At 39.0% G+C, this 14,919-nt stretch overlaps 1 protein-coding gene across 2 annotated transcripts in view; it reads left to right on the plus strand.

Annotated features, from left to right (window-relative positions):
• Nucleotides 1–14,919, plus strand: part of LOC108277575 (ephrin type-A receptor 4) — a 55,720-nt gene that overhangs the window by 28,230 nt on the left and 12,571 nt on the right. For both annotated transcript variants that reach the window (XR_008398216.1, XM_053687306.1), the window contains exons 5-11: nt 1,218–1,553; nt 6,951–7,075; nt 9,447–9,606; nt 11,169–11,280; nt 11,385–11,434; nt 13,888–14,001; nt 14,535–14,720. Coding sequence is in view for 1 of the 2 variants with exons in the window: in XM_053687306.1 (XP_053543281.1) it covers nt 1,218–1,553; nt 6,951–7,075; nt 9,447–9,606; nt 11,169–11,280; nt 11,385–11,434; nt 13,888–14,001; nt 14,535–14,720 (1,083 nt within the window). In the remaining variant the exon portion in view is untranslated. The remainder of the gene's footprint in view (nt 1–1,217; nt 1,554–6,950; nt 7,076–9,446; nt 9,607–11,168; nt 11,281–11,384; nt 11,435–13,887; nt 14,002–14,534; nt 14,721–14,919) is intronic.

The following is a 14,919-nucleotide window of genomic DNA, read 5'->3' on the forward strand; positions in this document are numbered from 1 at the left end:
GCGAGAGTTTGTGAGTGATTCAGTGAGTCACTGAGCAGGTTTGCCTTGTAATTAATATTCATGATTATATTCAGAGCTCCTAGTACAGAACACGGATATAGAGTTTCTTGCAGACATCTTATAGTGTTTCTTCAATGTTGACTTGTATTCAGGTTAATTGTTTGTGCTATTTGTTGCCACAGATACGCAATAATTATACCTTAAATTTAACACAGACTTAGTAAGTAGTATACATTTGTGATAAACTGCCAGAAACAGGCTTCTGCTAATTTAATACCTGTCCTTTGGTTGTGGTAATTTGAACCACCTGCAGCTATTGTTCCTAAAGTGACTTTCAGGTTTATAAATATCACACTGCAAGTGCCCAGTTAATCTACGTACATAAGCATTGCCCTGTCCTTTCTACTTTTATGTAGAAATGCCCCAAATTGCATGTTCATTAAGGCAAATATGCAAAACAGTCATAATTCTCAAATACATATTTCGTTGTAGACCCTGTCAGTAAATCAGTGTGTTCGTTTATGTGGGTGTTGGAAAGTTTGCATGTGTCTTTTATATACATAAAGTTTTAGTCAGTCAGGTTGTCAGTTTATGGTCTATGATAGAATTTATACCCTGACTTAGAAAACCTGGGTTCAACTGGTGCAAATGACTGCAACTCAGTGGGAGGGTGTTAATACAGTGTGTGGAATGCAGCCCGAGACAGGTGTGTGTGTGTGTGTGCATGTGTGTGTGTGTGTTTCAATAAGGGTATGGAATTTCTGCTTATTAAATTGCTCTGCTGTAAACTCAGTAGGTATCAACCTCACTGTCGCATAAAAATGAAGTCTATTGTGCTTGTGGAATGTGTGTGTGTGTGTGTGTGTGTGTGTGTGTGTGTGTGTGTGTGTGTGTGTGTGTGTGTGTGTGTGTGTGTGTTTGTGAGTGTGCTGTATTTGCAGTTTATTTAGAGCTTTGTAAAACAGATGACTTGGATTCATACGGTCATGTAAATCAAGTCAGAAATTTTACAAGCAGGCCTCGACTCATGTAGAAACAAGGACATAGTGTGTGTGCGTGTATGTGTGTGTGTGTGTTTGGGGGGAATGGGGGACAGATGGTGTTAGTTTATATATAACTGCTTATCTATTAGAAAGATATGACTTTATCAGCTCTCTCTCTCACTCTCTCTCTCATACACACAGACACACACAATAACCCCGGTCTCTGTCTCTCAGGTCCTCCATCGGCTCCTCAGCATCTGATCTCCAGTGTGAACGAGACGTCAGTGTTGCTGGAATGGAGTCCTCCGCTTTCCACCGGCGGCCGCCGTGACCTCACCTACAGCGTGGTGTGTGAGCGGTGTACGTGGACGTCGGCACGGTGCATGCCATGCGGTGACGGTGTGCGCTACTCACCCCAGAGGCTCAGCCTGAACGGCACTCGGGTGTCTGTGCACCAGCTGCAGGCTCACACTAACTACACCTTCCACATCTGGGCCGTGAACGGAGTGTCCAAAAACAACCCGAAACCTGAGCAGGCCGCATCCATCATGCTTACCACCAACCAGGCTGGTGAGACACAATGCGTGCGTGTGTGTGTGTGTGTGTGTGTGTGTGTGTGTGTGTGTGTGTGCAAAGTTTTAGTCCCCGGATCACAAATGTATTTTTATTTCATCAGTTACTGAAATCAAATGATAGGCTATTTTTCATCTTCTGTGACCACTTTGTCCTGGACAGGATTCGCTGTGGTTTGAATTAGGCTACTTATATTTGTTCATATTTCTGGAAATAGAATCAATAGGTTCATTAGAAAATATTGCAGGAAGGTAAAATAAAATTTTTTAAAAATGTGGGAGTGGGCAGGATTGGTCAGACCCTTTCCATACCTCTACTTCCAACAAAGGATTGGCTGTTACCTTGTCAGGATTTGCTCCCCTGACAGTTAAAAGGAAACAAACACATATCCTATCAATACACACACACACACACACACACACACACAACAATCTAAAATAGCAGTGATTTGCCTAAATTGAAATTCTTGTCTGAAGCCAAATTTCAGAATGAACATAATCTAAGACTAATAATAAGTTAATAATAATAAACAGATTAAAGTGTATTGTTGTTGAACAGAGAAAAATGTATAAACATTTCTGGTAAAGTTTTCTGCAAGGAGACGTTTATTTAACGTTTAAGGAAGGAGTCTCCAGTGAGAGCACTTTGTAATAAGCAGTTTTCTGCCGGCTATTTCTGTTTCTTTGGTTTTATTTAGTTTGGTTCTTTTGGCATCTCTGCAATATAACAAGCTGTTTTTTTGTGTGTGTGTTTTTTTTTAAGAAAAACAAGACTTTATGATATTTTCCATCTTCGCACATTTTTTTTGCAGCAATTGCTCTCTTTAAAAAAAAAATCAAATTTTTAAAAATATATTTTTATGGCTTGGGCAAATTCACTGATGTAATGTATTTATGTAAATGCAATCATTCAAGCAGTAGATAGTTAAATTATTATTATAATTAGCTTCAAGAGAGGGGAAAAACAGGCAGGTGCGAGAACAACTGTTAGATAGCTGTTATAATGAAAGTGATCAAATGGAACTAACTTGTTTTCCAGAGGTTTTTCACAACATATATGTTAATGTAAACAGATATAATTATGATGACATTCTTTACTAAATAAAAAATAGTTCGCTTTGGCAAATTGCTGTGGTGTAAGAGAAATAAAACACTTCAGGACATGCTGTTAAATAAAAGAATCAATGATGAGCTGTTGTGATATCAACCACAACATAATGCCTGATCCTTTTATATTCCTTACTTACTTTCAGTCAATAATAACACACTTTATTGACTTACATTAGTGAAAAGTGAAGGAACCTTGTTTGAGAAATATGATTTGGTAAAATATTTCAGCATTCGATAAATCACAGCGTAGGTAGTGGACTCAGGTTTGGGCGCAACTGGGTGAGTGATTGTGTTTCTTTTACCTATACTTATGTTTGAAGAATATCAGTTTCACCTGTAGAGAGGCTTTGAATGATGTGTTTGCTCCTTTATCACACACACACACTTGAAAGCTCAATATTTCACATGTTGTGCCAGATCCCCATTCATTGTAGATTTACTACACCCTTTGTGTTTTTGTAAGTGCAGTACGTTGTGCGTTTGAGCGTGCGTCAGCCCGCACCCTTGATGCCGTGTTGGGTTTCTAGCCGAAGCGGAGTGCGAGACGGAAATCCGGAACTCTCTGTGACAATCAACACTCATAAATCACCCTCGGGCCTAATAGTGATGGTTTAGGGTATAAGGTGTTAGGTTTTAAGTTGAAGCAGCTTCACTAAGCTTCAGTTCAGGCAGCTAAACGTCCACAAAGGAGCTTTCAAGGCAAGCATTCGTGAGCACAACTGCGTGTGTCGTCTTCGCTGCCTCAATCTCATGCTCGAAGGAGAAAGAGAATATAAAAAGACCGGCGTGCTCCATGGATGAGGTTCAAAGAATGAACAAAAGACACAAGTCGTGTAGTGTGGGAGGCGGCAAGTAGGTGGGCTGCACTGCTGCTTATTCATGAAGGAGATTTGAATATTCATGACTCCTGTTCTGCATATGCTTTGTACACTTTCCTGCCTGCCATCTCTCGAGATTGGAAAGAAAATATGTGGCAGCTGTGTGAGACATCCAGCCTACACACACTCAATTTTATTTACACAGCTTGATTTTTCTCAACAGGTGGGCTTGTGCACTGTGTGTGTTTGCATATGCATGTACTGGAGTTTCTGGATTTTTTTTTTTGCTCCCTAGATTTTACAGTGAAGCAACGTGTACATTTAAAGTTTTTCATTAGCCCAATTCTGATATGCCCATTTGTTTGTGTATTTATGCTAAACATTCTGCCTCAATAGTTATGCTAGTCTGATACTCCACATGGTAAATGAACATTGCACATGTTGCTAGCATATGCACTGCCCCAAAATGCGCACTTGTGGTCTTATGTTTCTTGTTTGCCCATGCCCATGATGTCCCCGAGGCTTTAGCATGTCCTGTTTCTCATTTTGAGCTTCAAACGTCTGCTGTCCACATTTTATGCACGCTCTTGCAAGCTTTGGCAAAGCCCACATCAATACAGACTCTGAGCGAGGACCAATCAAAGTGAACGTGTTTGTTAATAGCAGAGGGAAACATAGTTAGAGAGAGAAACACCAGGAAAATCTCCAAATAAAGTGGCCTTTGTTATTAATAGAACATGGCATTAAGCAGCATTATGATTACAACTCCTGTATTACCTGACTATTATCTGTAGATATGGAGGGTGCCGTATAATTAAAGTATATTCTTTCCTTCATCTTCAGTAACCATGGATGAGACAACAGTCCATCACTTGGTGCCATGCACACACATAATCAACATTCATTCAAAACCGGGGCAATTTTAGAGTAGACCTGGCGAAAACCCATGAGAACATGGAGCATGTAAAACTCCTGACCTTGAAGCCGATAGGGTCCTACATATACATGCCCTACATTGTAATTGTTAACTAATTATTTTAATGGATAATTCCTTTATTAAATAAAGGAATAAAGACTTAAATAGCTACATAGGCTTAGCCGTTAACACGTTTGCTTCGCACCTCCGGGGTTGGGGATTCAAATCCCACGTCCACCCAGTGTGCACAGAGCTTACTTGTTCTCCCCGTGCTTCAGGGTTTCCTCCGGGTACTCCGGGTTACTCCCCAAGTCCAAAGACATGCGCTGTAGACGGATTGGTATTTCCAAATTGCCCATACTGTGTGAATGTGTGTGCGATTGTGCCCTGCGAAGGGTTGGCACCATCCATGGTGTCCCGCGCCTTGTTCCTTGAGTTCCCTGGGATAGGCTCCAGGCTCCCCGCGACCCTGTGCAGGATAAGCAGTATGGAAAATGGATGGATGGACGAACTATTTCAGTGTGTATTTATTGATGTATTTCATGCCATGAAATAACGAATTCTGTCAACATAATCCATCAAAACCTGTGGGCTGAACCGAACATCAGACTGGATCTGCTAGACCACAGTTAGGGGAACTAATCGATAGTAAGCTGCATGAGTCGGATGAGTGTCAGTAATACTGGCTCAAAGTTTTCACGGCATTAAAGCCTGATTTGATTTTAGTCTGATGTATGTACGCTTTCTTCTGAACAGGATGTGCTTTCAGTCACTCTCTGAAACCGGAGCATCCAAAATGTCCGCTCATCCCTGCACTTATCGGTCGTTAGAGACGTGGTGAATGCTGGGGTGCAGAAAACCTCTCCTCTAAGAGTAATGCGACCAGACTGGCTAATATGTAATATCGCATGGATACATGTGAGCTTGGTTTTTACCAAGGAAAATGATTATTTCAGACAATGGGGCAATATCTATAAGGTCAGGGGTAGACCAACTTATCACGGTCTTCACAACTAAACTTTAAGCTGAACTCCACCAATAGATGTACAGTACTAATTTGTAAAAGAAATATCTGAATACATCATTATGGCTTATAGAACAAATTAAATGAATATGTCATTTTTGTGGGTTTGTCATATTTTGTAGGTTATTGTCCAGAAAATGTCAGGTGTGTTGTTATACTCTCCTCTCCAGGTTACTCGACCAAACCCGGAATCACTCATCTTTACTTTCACATTATCTCACACCCACCCACCCACACACACACACACACACACTCAACTCGATTACAGAGCCATATCTGTGAGAGCAAGCTGAATGATGGATGCGTGTTACAGGAGTGTGTGTGTTGGGGGTTGAGGAGGGCATTGACCCCTGGGTTTTGAGCCGGTAGGGGCTCATCTAAGTCCCAGTGGGGAGACGCCAAAGTCGTGTTTAGTCTGTCGGCCTCGACAGAGGAAGATGGATGTGCTTAGCTGAAAAATAGCCGCCACACTGCTGTCACTACTGGGAGCCAGGGGCCGAGTGTTCAATACACACAACACTTAAGACTGAAAAGAAGGAGCTGTTTTAACCACACACAGTCTCACACACCCACACAGATCCTGAGGCCCAGAGAAACATGAATTGCTGGAAGAGAAATGTGGTTTGGGGTTTAAACACTTGAGTCTATGTGAATGATTGGATGGAAGCCGTGCCACGTGAAGCGCCTGTGTGTGAATGGTTGAAATTTGAAAATGACAACAACAAAAAAAGAATAACTAATAGAAACGAAACACTAATTAGGGTCTGTGTACATTCTTAGAGGTCTTAGAGGTCTGTGTAGAGAACCTCATAACACAACCACGTTTCTCTGGAAAATTTGTGTACTATACTGTATTTCTTACTACCTCTAGATTTATTTCCTAAGCGTATACATTTGATATGCTGTTATTCTGCTCTTACACCTCTGATTATCCATACACATATTTACAGGAAAGATATATATCAATACATTTTAAGGAAGAAATAAAGTTACATCCATTACACATTACATCCATAAACAACACAATAACATCAAAAATAAGTCATAATTAATCAACAAACTAATCTTTTCTTCTTTTTTTTTTTTTTTACATTATTAAGAATATTATTTAATAGAGTCCTGCAATAATGACGTTCTTTTGTAGGCCAGCCCGGAAGTTAGCATCCCCCTGGTTTCCTCGACAAAAAGCTAAAATGATTTTTCATTCCACCGCAGAAAATAAGCTCTGAGACCAACAAAAGTTTATGATTCTTACACGTTTTGTTCATCGATTTACATTTACAACTCGCTTGTATTTGATGTGTGTTTGTGTAGATGAATCTCTGCAGTCTAAAGCTGAGACTGTTCTCACCCCTCAGTCTCCCTGTTTGACTTTCTCACCCTGAACAAAACAGGGTTTAGCACAACAACAGAAGTGGGTTTAGCATTTGAATTCAGAGTTAAGCAGAGGGAGATGTAAGAACGTTTCTTTTCTGACTGTGTTTAGGCAGAAAGCTGTAACATGTGTCTTTCTATCTTTCCACGCAGCTCCGTCAACAGTGATGTCTGTGCAGAGGAAAGATGTCACCCGTGACAGTCTTATACTCTTCTGGCAGGAGCCTGACAAACCCAACGGAGTCATATTGGAGTATGAGGTCAAATACTATGAAAAGGTTAGAGTACTTATGGGAGATGTAGACATTGCTTCACAGTAAAAAATTCCAAACCTTTAGCTTAACTGCTAGCTGTTTCAATTGTTGAGAGCAGTTCGCTCTTAAAATACATTCACTGACAATGGTAATTAAGCTGTCTATCTAAAGTTTCCTCAGGTGCTAAATATTAACAGCCTAATTTAGGCAATTTGCCTTGTAAAAACAAAGAACATGAACACAGAGAACACTCCTGTATGAGTTTGAGACTCGTTGTGAGCTGTGTATTTGTCTTTAGGGCTGCAACTAACAATTATCTTCATAATCGACTAATCGGCCGATTAATATTATTATAATTTTTTTATAATAAAAAAATCCGACGACGGACTTTCAATACAGTTTTTTCGTATTTTTAAGTGTTGACGCATTATTGTTTTATGCATTCACAAAAAAGCACTGATACTTAAATGACAGTCTTAAATTAATAATTAATAATACAATCTCACTTTCACTGCAACTTATGGATTCTGTCACTCACTGGCTTTAGGTGTGTTGTTTTACCTACGTTTACTTTAATCGCACTGTACCTCGTATCACTGTCGTGCTCTCGTGCTACACAAGGTCCGCTTTGTAAAGTTTGCAGGTTACAGTCTTCTTCGTGGCATTTAAAATAAAATGCCCCCCTGCCTTAGAGGTCTTTCCCGCTGTCACTTGACGATTACGCCTCCGTCTGACGGCGACTGAAGTCATGTTTGGCATAAAAGGTCACGCTGACATAAACAGTAAACTGAAGAAAGTCGTTGACTCTGGGTATTCTGCTAAAGCTAGCGGCGTCACATTACCAGCGTTTGACGTCATGTTCCATCAACTGGGAAGCTGCTTATGCTTCCGGGTATTAAAAAAAAAACCGCTAATGCTGCATTTGAGACGATACTACTGTACCCTTCTAAATTCATACAGTAGACGGTAAAATAAATAGTGCTTAGTGTAAGTGTATAGTACATAATTTGGGACACAACTTTGGTTTGTACTCTTCGATGCGTGAGGTTATTGTAACTGTATATAGTAACTTAGCTAATCAGAGGCCTGTTGAACAAAGCGTGTTATAGAGCAAGTTTTGAGTTGACAAAATCAAACAAAACCAGCCCGGTTTAATTAAAGCTTAACATGTTTCATGACACTGGTAATCAACTTTCTCAGTCAACCAAGGTTTTAACTCAAGGTTTACTTATTGTGTACGTGCAGATAAAAGCCAGACGTTTGCAGCAAACAGCCAATAGCCTTCAACATGGAAAAAAGCATGCGTGCATACTTTTCGACCGAAGAGCAGTTATTATATGAGAAATACGAGGAATTTAAGCCTAGAGTAACCGCAAAAAGCAACACTTGTTCCTGCTAAAGCTCTGGAAAATTGCTGATCCTGTAAATGCGTACACTCACAACAAGAATGAAGGGATTGAAAATTTATAACCTCAACAAATTTCATGTAATTTTATTTAATATAATTGTCAATTGTTTCATTAACCATTAATAAAACAAATATCAATTTACGAAAATATATTAGGACAGGAATAATGCCACCACATGCAAATATATACCATCTGCTGAAAATCGATATATTTTGTACAGATGGTCATCGGGAAAAGCCAGGGGATTGTGTATGTCCCTAAAAGTTCTTTCCCTTCGAAGCGCCATTCTTATTATCTGCTCTCCGAGCTCCACAGGAAACTTACCTGGGTAGCCACCGAAACCGGCTTCGTGCAGCAGGCCTCAGAGCAGCCTTGTTGTGATTCTTAACAAATCAGCATTGCTTGTACTGAAAAAAGAAAATTGACAAAAGTATTACCTGTTTGTCACCTCATATTTACTGAGTTCTCTAGTGACTGTAATGTAAACCATCTGAAAACTTGCTGAGTCACTTCTTCCACCTCAGTATTTCTGTAGCATCAAGAACACATTCGAACAGAATGGCGAGTACACACAAGATGAATGAATGAATGATGAATGCCTTTTATTGTCACTATACATATGTACAATGAAATTAAGAGCCACTCCTTTTTGTTCCGTGCAAACATATACATTCAATACACAAGAAGAATAAACAGATAATACACAGATAAATAAATAAGATAAATAAACAAAATAAATAAACAAGATATACAATATATGCAAGATATATGCACGATACGCAAGATATATGCACGATAAGGACAAGGACAAGGACAGTTAAAGATAAAGATATGTATTCAGAAACACTCCTTCTCTCCTCAGGACACACATATGAGATAAACAGGAAATGATTGTTGACAAGCCTGGAAATAGCCACCATACTTCCTCACTTGTGAACTTGTATCCTTCCTCTTTCCTTCCTTTACCCTTTGTTTCTCTCTTTCAGGAGCAGAATGAGAGGAGCTATCGTATTGTAAAGACCACGTCTCGGAGTGTTAACATAAAGGACCTGACACCACTGACCTCCTATGTGTTTCACGTGCGCGCCCGGACCGCAGCCGGTTACGGAGATTTTAGCGCTCCACTGGAGGTCATGACCAACTCAGGTTAGTGTGAAACTTATGCAAGTTATCGTTTGAGACTTGATTATGAACCGTCAAAGACTGACTTATAAAAATCATGAATCATTCATGAAATCCTACCACCAATCCGAGACAACTCTGTAACCATAGAAATGGAACTGAACAGCAACCAAAAATTTTTTTTATAAGATAACTAACTAGCTGTAAATGTTCTCATGAATGAAATAGACTGAAGCAATAGAATAACGTAACGAATATAATTGTATACTAAAATATTATATGTACACAAAACTTCCATAATAGAATAAATAAAAAATACTGAAATATTTATTAAATATGTACTGAGTACTAACCTTGAGTTTCTTTTTCTCTTTACATAGACTACGTTTACATGGACGGCAGTAATCAAATTATTGACCTTACTCTGATTAAGATAATAATGTGATTAAGGTGTTTACATGAGTCGCTTTTAGAATACTCCTGTCATGTTCCCGCTTTACATGTTATAGAACATAATTAGATTAACAGCCTACATCATTACGTCACCGAGCCACACCATCCGATGTTCCTCCAGAATTTCACGTATCAACATACAGTTGGTCTTCGTTATGGTACCGTATACAGTTTTGGGTGTTTTTCTTTAATTTTTTTATGAACGCTTTAAGTGCAGTTAATTATTTGTCATGCTGTACGTGCTAATAGACAACTGCTTGAAGCCGTGGACTGCGTCCCATACCGCGTACTTACCGTCTATATTGTAGCCGAGATACATGTATTTTTCCCCACTACAGGCCTATAGTAGGCAAGTATGCGGTTTGGGACACAGCCGAACTCTCTTGTTCGCCGTAAAATGTTGAAAACTGCCGTGTATGTGTGTCCTGTCGCAAAATGCGGTGAAACCTCCCACACGATGTTCATAATGCGATTAAGGTGTTTACATGTCTGTAATACACGTCCATAATGTGACTAAAATAGGAGTACTCCACCTGTCTTAATTCGATTAGAGCTTAATTCAAGTATGACCTTAATTAGATTAAGGTAAGTAAAAATTGCTGTTTACATGGTAGTTTCTTAATCAAAGTTTGGTCTTAATCGGGTTAAGAGTGGATTATTGTTGTCCATGTAAACGCAGCTATAGTCTTGCAACGTTTCCTTCTTTCAAATAATATTTTGCTTCAAAAAAATTCATAATTCATAAAGTCATAATCCATCACTCTGTATTTAAAAACAGAATTTCTGACATGTGTCAAATAAGAGTCAACTGGAACCAACTTCTTAAAACTTGTGGAAAATTACAGATTTTTACTACTTTTCATTTTTAATGTTCTAATTTTGTTATGCTGCCACTCTAAAAGCTGCCACTCTATCTCTGTCCCCTTCTTTTACCTCATCTCTCTCTTTAGCTCTGTACCAGTAGTTTTAGCCATAGATCTTTAGTATAATAGTACCATTGAACATTCACTTGTTTCAACTAGAATGCCGGGTAAGACAGACTAATAAAGCAACTTGAATATTCAAATGATATTTGAAGGACAGGTGATAGAAATGCCCCTCTCTCTCTCTCTCTCTCTCTCTCTCTCTGTCAGTGCCTTCTCCTGTGGTGGGAGAAGGCATGAACCCTACCATCCTTCTGCTGTGTGCTTGTGGCAGCGTCGTTCTGCTCCTCATCCTCGCCTGTGCGTTCCTCATCAGAAAGAGGTGTGTGCCCACAATCCTACTGTGTGTCCTCTCTGTGTGTGTGTCCTTTGTATGCATTGTGTGTATTGTGTGCAGCAGCCGTTAAATTAGCTGTTTATTTTCAGGAGGGCCAAATACAGCAAAGCCAAGCAAGATGAAGAGAAACACCAAGCAGGTACAAAGCATTGCATACAGATCATTCAGGCTATTTAAACACAAACAAAAGCTTCATTTCTATGCTTTCATATCTAGTTCTAGCCTTCATCTGGTTCACCGGTTCATCACGTTCTAGACTTTATTTGGTTATTAACATCATCTGGTTCTTTGGTTTAATTTGTTTTAGACTTCATTTGATTGTAAGCTTTATCTGGTTCTAGGTTTTACCAGGTTCCTGACTTTCACGCTTTTATTTATGTGCCTTATCTATATATTGAGAGTATGTCATTCTCGACTATTGTTTTGTCCCAAATGATGTTTTATACAGACATGCTATACGTTATGCACTTACACTATGTATTCTACCATCTAGTGTGTGAAATTGAACCTTTTTTTACTAACCAGAAGTATAAGTCAATTCCCAGTCAATGACCAGAATCAATGAAAATGAATTTCTTCATTTTACTGTTTATGTTAGTGTTACATAGTGTTTATGTCTAACATGACCTCAGTCACCATCAGATGGAGGCGTAATCGTCTCCGCGGGCGAATTTTGCTCGCACAGTCCAAAATCAACGGAGTAAGTTGTGGTTGTGGCTATGGCTGCTGGAAATGAAAACATTTAAGGGGCTTAGTGGCCCGCTTGTGTTTTTCAGTTGAATAAGTGCATCATCCGGGTACTTGAAATGCTCTTATTTTTGTTGGAATTCTCAGTGTGAACACACTACTCACACTATTTATACTACAAAATGACAAGGAATAGTGCAAAGTATGTGATTTGGGATGCGCCTTTTGTCTGGTTTTGGTTTTAGTCTTTCAGAGTTCATCTGCGTTGGATTTATTTGATTTATTTTGCCTCATAATGTTCTGGGTTTTATTTGGTTTGCTGTTTATCTAGTTCCATGCTGTGTTTTTTTCCCCTGTTTTTCTTGTTTTGTTTGATTCTTGGGTTCTTGCTTTATCTGATTCTGTGGCTCATCAGATTTTGTGTTTCATCAGGTCCTGGGTTTTAAGTGGTTCTATATTTATTTGGTTCCGTGTATTATCATCTCCCTGTTTTATCTGGTGCTGGGGTTTATGTGACTGTTTATTGCATCTTAAACAATTTTATGTTATTCAAAGTTTAAATGGCACATGTAAACATGTCTGTGGTGATATGTGGTCTTACAGAGTCGAAAATAGGGCTGGGCGATATGACAGAAATATCATATCACGACACTGGACATTTCTACAATACACGATGTGTATCACGGAATCAAAGAACTATGATCATGTCACCCCAATTTTAGCATCGCTCCATTGGCTCCCGGTCCATTTTAGGATTCAGTTTAAGATTCTGTTGTTTGTCTTTAAAACTCTTAATGATCACGCTCCTTCCTATCTCAAAGATCTTCTTACACCACATTCACCTAACAGATTTCTAAGATCTTTCTTTTGCATGTCCCTCGATCCCGGTTAAAAACAAAGGGGGATAGAGCTTTTTCAGTTGCCGCCCCTCATTTATGGAATCAATTGCCGCTGGATATCCGCCTTGCACCTTCAGTTACCACTTTTAAAAAGAGGTTTAAAACATATCTCTTCTCCCAGACGTTTTAATCAAATTTTTACTATTGTCTATTATCTGTCTTTATTTGGTTTTATTCTGTTTTCTATTTTCCATTTCTTTACTCTGTTCAGCACTTTAGTCAGCTTTGTGGTGTTAAATGTGCTTTATAAATAAAATTTACTTACTTACTTACTTACTTACTTACTTACACTATATATAATTTGGCTAACAAACTGTCAGCAAAATAGTAGTAAAACAACAAAAAAGCTTAAACTGAGTTTGATGATACTTTTCTTTAGTGCCTACAAAGACAAATCAGATTAAGTTTTAAAAGATTACGTCAAATCAACAGCATCCATTCAGTACCATTTCATTTGTAATTATTAAAAGCGTAAAAAATACATCAACATACCAACGATATCTCAGAAATGTGTATCGTGAAATCACAATATCGATAATATATTGATATCTTGCCCAGCCCTAGTTGAATACAACCTCACTTAAAATGTACTGTGTGTATTTTTATCTGTACTGAGTAATGTGTGATTATATTGCTGTGTTGATTGAAGCTTGACTCTATTTATACTAGGGAGGTATGTTTAGCCGAGTCAGTACAGATCTAAAACACTTTCTAAACCCGATCATGAACTGCTGAGGTATATCAGATGTATTGGAGCATCACCAGTTTTTACTGGACTCAGCTGAGCACACAGGACCACAGATGGGTTCTCCTGGTGTAAAATGGCAGCATGATCATGAAGCTCAGCAGCTTCACACAGACACATACTAGTCAAATAGCTCATATAAGAGTGGAAGCTAATCCGATCACAGGCGTGATTAGTAGGATTTAGCATTTGTTTAGCCAAATGAAACCGGACCCACTGAGAGGACATGAAGGTGTGTGATTGGATGTGTGTGTGATGTAGGAGTGAGGGTGTATGTGGATCCGTTTACCTATGAGGACCCGAACCAGGCCATCCGAGAGTTCGCTAAGGAGATAGACGCTTCCTGCATCAAGATTGAGAAAGTCATCGGCATCGGTAAGAGCTGGTTATCATTTATCAGCTTTAATGCTGACACAGCAACAGTTTCTGTGTGTGTCTGTGTGTTAGAGCCATCAACTACTAAAATTCATATGGAGTTTAACGCATTCAAAGATGAATGAGGCTGTAATTCTATACCACCGCAGACAGAAGGAATGAGAACGTTACGCATTTAATATTCAAAACAATTCTACTTAAATTACATAACTTCCTTGTTTCAGATTCATTTTTATTTAATTACCAACAGCGATATCAGTAACTGTCAGATATTTAGCTACATTTAAATACTTTTCTACTCAAATCCAAAAATCGCACCAAACTCCAAATGCCTCTGTATTGACTAAATATGCTCCCTACATAGGCTACAACATATAAGAGACTCTACTAAGTGTTGGCAGTTGTTATCATTTTCTTGTAACACTTACAGAATCAACTGTGGATGTTTTGCCTTTGAATACACACGTATATGAAAATTGAAATGGTTTTCAGAAAGTAAAATATATTCTGACAGCCCATGTGTGTACGTACAGGTGAGTACGGTGAGGTTTGCTGCGGTCGTCTGAAGTTCCCTACGAAGCGTGAGGTGTGTGTGGCCATTAAGACGCTAAAGGCTGGGTTTACCGAGCAGCAGAGGCGGGACTTCCTGAGCGAGGCAAGCATCATGGGCCAGTTTGATCATCCCAACATCATCCGTCTGGAGGGCGTGGTCACCATGTGTGAGTCTCCACCTCTTTTTTTTCCCATACTATTAAATCATTTTTCTACATTTATTGTTTTGCATACTTACACTTGCATGCTTTTTAAATGATAAAAAATGTGTCAAAAAAAGCACAAGGTGGCATTATGGTAATTTTATCATAAACTATAATGTGTCAGATTTTTATTATTTATTTACCCACATTATCAGTAAATATT

This window comes from Ictalurus punctatus, chromosome 17, assembly GCF_001660625.3.
Source record: "Ictalurus punctatus breed USDA103 chromosome 17, Coco_2.0, whole genome shotgun sequence".
NCBI classification, from domain to species: Eukaryota; Metazoa; Chordata; class Actinopteri; order Siluriformes; family Ictaluridae; genus Ictalurus; species Ictalurus punctatus.